The following is a 9,686-nucleotide window of genomic DNA, read 5'->3' as shown; positions in this document are numbered from 1 at the left end:
CATCCGAGCTCGAGTTAACCTTAAAGCCCATCAGACACGTCAGAGGCATGTGATCAGCCGACTCCTCAGAGGCAGTTGCCTATTCCCGAACCTTTAGCCTATTTCCTGCGCTTGGTGAGAAACCCCGCCCTCCTCTGCTCCAGTCCGCCTGCTGATTGGCGCCCGGGCGGCAGCATGTCGGCCAGCGCCCTCTTCTCCGCCTTCAGCCTCTGCTCTGAGAAGCCGCGCGCGTTTGGCTTTGAGGGCGCCGGCGTGAGAGCCTCTCGATTCTCTGCCGCTTCTTGCTTGGGCAGGGTCGCCTAGGAAACGGGCCAGGGGCGCGCCGACCGAGCCTCCTTATGGCCGCGGTTGTGGCCCAGGGGCGAGTGTTGGGTCCCCTAGTGGGAGCCATCGACCAAGGGACCAGCTCCACAAGGTTCTTGGTAAGCGCAACTAACCACGAGGAGCGGTCGCTACTTCCATTCGAGAGCAAGGCGAGCAAGCCACAAAAGGAAGGCGATTGTCCTTGGGGGGAATGTGGAGGACGCCAGCCGGGAGAGACGGCGGGCATGTGACTGCAAGGGGAGCTGCTTGCCCAATGGACTGGGCGGGATAGGCGCCCGGACGTCTTTAACAGGTGTTCAGGTTCATCTATAGAAGCGAGAGGAAGGCTAGATGAATGCAAAGTTGAATAGCAATGGTGTGAGGTTGTTTTGGCCCACTGCGAAATAAAACGAAAGGATTCTGGAGTAGAGGATGTCTTTTGGATGTGATGCAAGCCTTCACTACGTTTGGTTGATTTAGCAAGTTAAGCACTGCCAAAATAGTGACATTATTTTTGCTACCGTCATTGACATAATTATCCCGTTCCTTTCTTTTTGACAGGAAAATAGAACAGATTTTTACTGTTTCTAAATGAACAATATTTTTAATTGCTCTTAAATGGAACTGCAATTTTACCCTTTCCTCTGCTGGAGTGAAAAATAGTTTCAACTGGTTTGGCTTCCATTAGCAGCTAGAATATGTATCTTCTTGTCATTCTTCCCAGTCAGCTTCCAACAAGCAAAGTCAATGGGGGAAGCCAGATTCACTTAATAAATGCATGGTTCAATTAACAGTTGCAGTGATTGATTTGCTTAACAACTGTGGCAAAAAGGTCATAAAATGGGACAAAACTCATTTAACAACTGCCTAACTTAGCAGTGGAAATTTGGGGCTCAATTGTCTTAGGTCAAAAATGCTTTCAGATGAGGATTTTATGAAGAAGTTGTCCTTTTCATCCTCTTCCATTTGAAATCCTCATGCATATCCTGTGTATGGAATGGTTCTGGTATCACCCTCTAAGGTCGGGCTTACTCGGTTCATTACATAATCTTTATATCCAGAGGTATTGGATGAGGGCAGTGAAAGTTTTTTTAATGGCATTTAGATATTTTTAGTGCATGTCTTATGTAATTATCTTGGGAATGTTTATTTGAATCATCTATAAAATATATAAAGTGAATTTTTGTTTTCATTTTTGTCAGATTGACTTATACTCATTACAGGTGGAGGTTTCAGTGACTATTATTAGAAAGGAAACAGTTTCTGTAATTTAAGTTATGTTAAAACAGTTTGGTTAAAAAAAATCCTGTGAATTTCACTAATGACATTTCTTAATCTTTTTTCACTCAAAGTATGAGTCATTTCTTTTTAAAAGGCAAAAGGTACTTGGAGAACTGTCTAGAATTCAAGAACTTGTTCTCGGATTATGAAAGAATGATAGACCAAATTCATTGACAGGCTAACGTACTTGCCTTTGTTGAAGTAAAATGCCATCACAGAAACAGGAATGTTTAAATTAAAACAATTTTAGTTTGGGAATGTACCAAGAAAAAGTATATTAATTGTACTGAAAGTTTAAATGTTTTGGTAGGCTCTTGCAACCAGCTTTCAACCTGGTATATGTTTGTCAATTTTCAGAAGAACCTAAGGAACATTTTTATTAGTAATGATACTAAATCCATTTTTGTGTACCATATGAATTAAAAATTACAAATGGAATTAGATTCCCCAGAAGGAATTGTGAACTGACAGTGATTTTATAAAAGTGGAGCCAAAGACAGCTGCAAAGACTAAGGAATCAGTAAGTAGACTGGTTTTTATAAACCAGGGATCCCCAACCCTCGGTTCGTGGACCAGTATTGGTCCGTGGCATGCCAGCAACTGGTCCGCACAAACAAGCAAAAACCTATCCACAAGATGCAGGCAGCACACTGCTGCCTCTGGGCTGCGGAAAAATCTCTCTTCACGGAACTGGGCCCTGGTAGCCAAAAGGTTGGGGGGACCTCTGTTATAAACCTCTCTGGATAACAAGAGGATGGGAGATCACTCATATATGGTGTGTGTGGCTGCCCCTCTATGAGGAGACTGCAGCGCAACGGTTTTCCATGTTTGAACTCCAGGAGACAATGGGATCAGCCATCTTACTTCAAGTCTTTTAAAATATTGTATTTATATTTCAGTTTCTAAACTGCCCATTTCCCTCAAAGTTACTAAATTCACAAACCTCATTTTCTAATGACTTTTGGAAATTGACTATTAACCATCTTAAAATTATCAGAAACCTTCAGAATTACAAGTCTGAAAACATGAGCTTAAGAACTTTGAAATAAACAGCAACTAGCTAAATAAGATTTTGAGCTAAGAAAGTTATAAATGGATTAATGATCCAGATAAATTTGGAATATTTTTACTATATGATTTTGGAATTAAGTTTTAAAAATAATCAGCTTCTTGTGGGAAACAAACTTATTCTGGCTATCCTGGCTATTGTCAATCATAACAGAAGATAAGTACCGGTAATGATTTTGTAAACTAGAACTAGAAGGGACAAAAGTTTCTAAGCAGAAGGAAAAAAATACAAATCTTTTGTTGATGTCAGTTAATACTGGAATTTAAAAAATGACACAAAACATTAAAACAGCCAAAATATTACACAATATCTTTGAAGAATGGAGCAAGAAATTAGTAATTATCAACACACTGTCAGTAGTATTGTCTTCTTTTAAACTGTGTCTTAAAAATGTTAGTGAAAGAATGACATGTTTAATAAATGTTGTCTGACAGGACAAAAGACAAAAACTCTGACCACGTGTAACTTAAAATTGAATGAAAGGGATGTTTTGTCGAACTCTTCAAGAGTTGATGCAGACAGGATGTCTATAGGTAGACAGGTACAGCCTAAACAGATGGAACTTGCTAACTGAAAGGGTTGCTAGGAGCTTAGATAAAACATAGTATAAGTTTTTTTTAGGACAAAAGAAATATTTAATTCAGTTTGGATACTATCCAACTCCATTTGACACTTTTTATCTCAAAAAATAGCCTGTTAATGGCATGTAGGGCATTTAATATGGTCTTTTCTAAGTATCTGTGTGCAGAGAAAATGGTGATTTGATAAATGAGCTCATTTAAAAAGTTCAAGAGATTTGATTAATACATTAAGCACATACAGTCGTGAAAAAGAAAGTACATCCTCTTTGAGTTTTACGGTTTTATGTATCAGGACATAATAAAAACCATCTGGTCCTTAGCAGTTCTTAAAAGTAAGCACAGATGAGCAACACAAGACATATTACACCATGTCATCATTTATTTTACAAAAAATAAGCCAAAATGGAGAAGCCATGAGTGAAAAACTAAGTATACTTTATGATTCAGTAACTTGTAGAATAGCAATAGCACTTAGACTTATACTGTTTATATAAGAGTCGTAGTGGCTCAGTGGTTAGAATGCAGTACTGCAGGTCACTTTTGCTGACTGCTGGCTGTCAGCAGTTCAATTCTCACTGGCTCAAGGTTGATTAAGTCTTCCATCCTTCTGAGGTCAGTAAAATGAGGACCCAGATTGTTGGGGGCAATATGCTGACTCTATAAACTGTTTAGAGAGAGCTGTAAAGCACTGTGAAAAAGTATATAAATCTAAGTGCTATTGCTTTATACGTTAAAGCACTGTCTGAACAGTTGGCAATGTCAGCATATTGCCTTCAACAATCTGGGTCCTCATTTTACTGCCTTAGAAGGATGGAAGGCTTAGTCAACTTCGAGCTCCATCAGGATCGAACTTCAGACTGTGGGCAGAGTTAGCCTCAATACTGCATTCTAATCGCTGTGCCACCAGAGCTCCATGTAGAACCATCTTTGGCAGCAATATCTTGAAGTAATTGTTTTCTGTATGACTTTATCAGTCTCTCACATCATTGTGGAGGAATTTTGGTCCACTCTTTACAACATTGCTTCAGTTCATTGAGATTTGTCGGCATTTGTTTATGCATGGCTCCCTTGAGGTCCCACCACAGCATTTCAGTTGGATTGAGGTCTGAACTTTTTACTTGACCCTTTGATTTCTTTTTCTTTTTCAGCCATTCTATTATAGATTTGCTGATGTGCTTGCTCATTGTCCTGCTGTATGACCCAATATGAGCCAAGCTTTAGCTAGAGTCAAATAACTTAACATTTGTCTCTAGAATACTTTGGTATAAAGAGGAGTTCATTATCCAGTGATTGCAAAGTGCCCGGGTCCTATGGCTGCAAATCAAGCCCAAATCATCATCCCTCTCCCAACCATGCTTGATAGTTGGCATGAGATGTTTGTCTGATATGCTTTGGTTTTTGCCAAATTTGGCACTGTGCATTATGGCCAGACATCTCCACTTTAGTCTTGTCTGTTTGTTCAAAGGGACTTCCAGAAGTCATGTGATTTGTTCAGATGCAACTTTGCAAACATAAGCCATTCTGCAATATTCTTTTTAGAGAGAAGAGGCTTTCTCCTGGCTACCCTACCAAACAAACCATACTTGTTCAGTCTTTTTCTGATTATATTGTCATGAAATTCCACATTTAACATGCTAATTGAGGCCTCAAATTCTGAGATTTAACTCTTGGATTTTTTTTTCCAATTTCTCTAAGCATTGCAAGGTCTGACCTTGGGGTAAATTTGCTGGGACGTCCATTCGTGGGAAGATTGGCAACTATCTTAAAGTTTTCCACTTGTGAATAATCTTCCTCACTGTAGAATGATGGACTTTAAATTGTTTGGAAATGGCCTTATAACCCTTTCCAGATTGATGCGTAGAACATCATTGCTAGTGTCTTTACTCTTTGGCACGGTATTAACACACAGCTCAATGCTGAAAACAAAAAATTCTTAAAACGTTGGCTTTTATAGAGGCAGTCACACTGATAATCAATAGATCAAGGGCAGCATGTGGCTGCTACTTAATCTCTTCATCCCTATGGAAGCAGAAAGGTGTACTTAATTTTTCATACATGTTTTCTCCATTTTGACTTTCTTTGTAAAATAAATGATGACATGGTGTAATATGCCATCTGTTTTTGACAGTTTTAAGAACTGCTAAGGACCAGATCATTTTTACCATGTTCTGATACTAAAACGGTAGAACACAAAGAAGGTATACTTTCTTTTTCACAGGATTGTAGTTGACTTGCAATACTAAATAAGAAAATTGGTTGTCATATTCAGCTGTAAATCTTGACTACGACCATCCCAAAGAAGTTTCAGAATAGTAGCAATTGAGTTCTTTTTAAAAAAGTATTCTATTGTCTGTTGTGCCTTCCTTTAGCCACCTTGATGAAAATGATTCAAGTATTCCAATATTTGAATTCTGATAATATTGATTATTGATACAATTAGTTGGATTGCCAAATAAAGTGTCCAAGCTGTGTAATTGTACATATTTATTTATTAACCAGATTCCCCTCAATACCTAATGACAATGGGCAGCTCACAACAATCAAAACAGATTTGCAATAAAACAAAAGGAAGAAAAATAAACTATGACAGGAACAGCAAACTGGATGGGAATGAAGGAAGCGGTCTGGCTCTCCTTCACCAAAGACCTTCATGGCTCTTCTAAACAGCCAGAGTGGGGGCCACTTATTTCATGGCAGCAGTACTAGAGAGAAGACATGCTTCCTGGGTCCTTTAGATGACATTGTTTAATCAAAGCTACCTAGACAGCACCAACCTTGCAAAATCAAATTGGCTGAACAGATTCTATTGGAGACAGGTAGTCTGTCAAATAACAGTCCTTGTCTCATATAAAACAGTGTGGTCTGTTTGTAAATTGCTAAGAGCCTAGAAACCCATATGTTCTTACTGTAGTGATATTTAAGGTTTCTAATTTAATTGTCTTGTTCATAAACAGTTAAGACTCCATAATGTCTAATATACTTTACAACATAAGTTGACTACTAAAAATTTTAATAATTTTTCTAAGTACACAGTGGCTAGCTCTAGTGCTTGATCTTGATGATATAGATAAGAACAGATTAATTATATTTGTCAAATGGAATAAAGAAAAATAGTGGGGTTATGCTTAATCCTTCATTTATTTTCTATTTAGGTCTCACATTTTTCTTTAGATTGTCTTTCCTTTAAATCTGTTCTGTGGGGAAAACATTGTAAGCAAGTTATTTCCAGAAAGAGGGGGAAAAAATAAAGCCTATGTTCAAAATCTCAGCTTAGTTCAGAAATGGTTCCAACTTAGTTCATTTGAATAATTTTCTTCCAGAAAATTGAGAAAAAAAGTCTTGTACTGTTGATCAAAATAGAGAATGAATACTAATGAGCCCTCATCAAATAAATAAAATTAAGTGATGGTCATGACTTACAAGTAGATACTTGCTTATCTGAGTCAAAGATAAACAAGTTAGATAAGTTGAATGACCTTGTAGGTAATGATTAACAACTGTTACTCTTACAATCATCTATCTTTCATCAGTATGATTTTTTTGTATCTGTTATATTTGAACTTTGGAATTAAATACTCTTAAGACATATTAACTGAAAAACAATAAATATAATATAGAAATAAAAAAGCAATTACTTGATGCGGGCACATAAAACACAAGTAATGTTTCCCAAATATTTCATATGACATAATTATGCAAACATGTTTTAGAGTTGTGCAGAATCATACAGATCCATAGAATATATCTTAAGTAACCAATTATTTTACAAAATTAATTCTATCTTAGGTTTATGTGAGAATTGCTTGGTTGTTTATGTCATGTAATTAAAAATTAGTTCTATTGATTATACTCACAAAAATATAATTGGATTCAGTGGTACATTTTTACTTTCATAAGGTTTTATTTATTTATTTATTTGTATCCTCCCTTTATTATTTTTACAAATAACTCAAGGCAGTGAACCTATCCAACACACCTTTCTCCTCCCATTTTCCCCCACAACAATAACTCTTTGAGGTGAGTTGGGTTGAGAGAGTGTGACCGGCCCAAGATCACCCAGCCGGCTTTCCTGGCTAAGGTGAGACTAGAACTCATAATCTTCTACTTTCTAGCCTTTTACCTTAATCACTAGACCAAACTGGCCATCTTAATTTGTATGGAATATATTTTCTGGTCACATCTAAAAAGATTTTTTCTAATAAAATGAATAAGTTACATGTAACAAAAGAATCACTGCATGCAGTTGCTACACATTGCTTCATTTTAAAAGGGTAAGAATATATTCTTGCTTCCTTATTTTTTGTTGCTATCCATCACTAGTTAACAGGTGTTAACAGGTGTTAACAGGTGCATCATTATTTCTTACAACTAACCATTGCTAAGGCTAATAAGAGGTGCTTCACAATATCTGAATGGCACCATGTCCCTGTTCTACTTAACCTTCATGTTTCTAATGTGCAGCACAATAATACTATAATCAGAAGGATACTATAATGAGTGAAGGGGTTTTTTTTGTAAAACATTACTTTTGTACATCAATTTAATGTAATGATTGCCGAGTAATAACTTTTAGGAAAAGATAGATATAACTTAGGTTTATGTATTTCTGATAAGCTAGGAAAACTCTGCCTCATTTTTATAGACCAGACAAGATAATTTCATAGTTGCTATTATCTATTCAAAGTTCTGACATTCAGAATTTAGAACTCTGATTATATTTCTGATTATATTATATATGAATATTAGAATATTTCTTAGTGTTTATAAACATTTATTCAGGAACATTAAATGTAGTGGCAGTCTTTTAAAAATTATTTAAAAGGGGATTAATGAGATAAGACTTGATTTATTTGGTTATGAAGTTTGAAAATAATTTACTATGCATATTGACCTTTGGATGTAAAACTATAGGAAATTGCTTTTTATTTCAAAGATCCACTTGTTCTCTATTTTCCCTTTTGATAGTGGCCCATATTGTGTAGCAAATATTCTTTGCCTTTATTTTTCTATATAAACCTCCTAAACCTAAGTTTTCCAATTAACATATTCTTTATATATCATCTAATTTCTATATTTCGTAATTGAGTTTTCATATCACTGCAAAATTATGGTTGAAAAGCTGTAACCTGGGATCCAGAAGGGCTTGTATCTTCTTTTAAATAAATTATTTTAAAGTAGCATGGGGCTAAGCAAGTGTTATACTACAATTCTGTTATTTGACTATTTCCTGTTACAGATGAAGAAATCAGAATACTGTTTCCTGATAAAATGTTGGTGATGAGCTTCCTTGTATACTCTACTCTTTTGCCTATGGATATACAAACTGGTTTGATAACTATATATTTACTGCTTGCAGGTTTTCAATGCAAACACAGCTGAATTATTGAGTCATCACCAAGTGGAAATCCAGCAGAAATTCCCCAAAGAAGGGTATAGTTTCTCCTTTATGTTTGAACATTTGATGTTTTATATGATGTTAAATTCTATGAGAAAAAAGCTAATTAAGTTTTTTTAACTGATGAAATTGTTTCCATCCGTATGACAAATGGTATGGCTTTCTTATTTCCTCTCTTTATTATGTTGTTAAAATCTGCTCTGTTAGCAAACATCCAAATTCATATTTTTAGAGTATTTTAGAAGTTGCATTGTGAACAATTGAGAAAATTCAACAGAGAGAATTGTTTTTCTCTGATCTTAGAATTTAAATATGTCCAACATGAATAGAAAGGTAGTTCATATGTTCAAATTTGCGTCTTCTTCAACTGCATTAATGACATGTTCTTACTGAAGGTTCTGTGTTATAGCCATATCCTTTGAAATAAATAAATAAATAAATATATATATATATATATATATATATATATATATATATATATATATATATATATATGCATGCAGGTCTTGGCGTATTCGGGTCTTTCCCGTGTAAGATTGAGAGTATCTTGGCGACGTTTCGACGAGGTCCCACTCATCATCTTCAGGCTGGGGTCTTCGGCTTCGTGCTTGTGCGAGCAAAGTGTGATCGGAGCTGCCGTCTCTCTATAAATATTGGTGGGGGTGTGTGGAGTGCTGGCTTAGTTGCACTCCACACACCCCCACCAATATTTATAGAGAGACGGCAGCTCCGATCACACTTTGTTCGCACAAGCACGAAGCCGAAGACCTCAGCCTGAAGATGACGAGTGGGACCTCGTCGAAACGTCGCCAAGATACTCTCAATCTTACACGGGAAAAGACCCGAATACGCCAAGACCTGCATACCTGTACCCGTGAAAATCTACGAAAACATAAAGCTAGGGTTTTTATTTTTATATTTTGGCATCATTGTGATTAACTTTGGATGTCTTTGATTGGATTTTATTTTCTGATATGTCTTTCTTGTTCTAAAGCCAACAATGAAAGATACTGTTTGATTTTTATTTACTGTAAAGAAGCTAAGGCTTACTTATGGT

General features: G+C 36.3%; 1 protein-coding gene across 2 annotated transcripts in view; it reads left to right on the top strand.

The window, feature by feature from the left end:
• Positions 1–326: 326 nt before the first annotated feature.
• The window catches only part of GK (glycerol kinase), a 41,918-nt gene continuing 32,558 nt past the window's right edge, over positions 327–9,686 (top strand). For both annotated transcript variants that reach the window (XM_015812489.1, XM_015812488.1), the window contains exons 1-2: positions 327–422; positions 8,591–8,664. In XM_015812489.1, coding sequence (XP_015667975.1) covers positions 339–422; positions 8,591–8,664 — 158 coding nt within the window. In that variant the 5' untranslated portion in view covers positions 327–338. The remainder of the gene's footprint in view (positions 423–8,590; positions 8,665–9,686) is intronic.

This window comes from Protobothrops mucrosquamatus, unplaced genomic scaffold, assembly GCF_001527695.2.
Source record: "Protobothrops mucrosquamatus isolate PMUCROS unplaced genomic scaffold, P.Mucros_1.0 scaffold88, whole genome shotgun sequence".
NCBI classification, from domain to species: Eukaryota; Metazoa; Chordata; class Lepidosauria; order Squamata; family Viperidae; genus Protobothrops; species Protobothrops mucrosquamatus.
The sequence above is the reverse complement of the archived record's forward strand: the minus strand, read 5'-3'. Positions and strand labels throughout refer to the sequence as shown.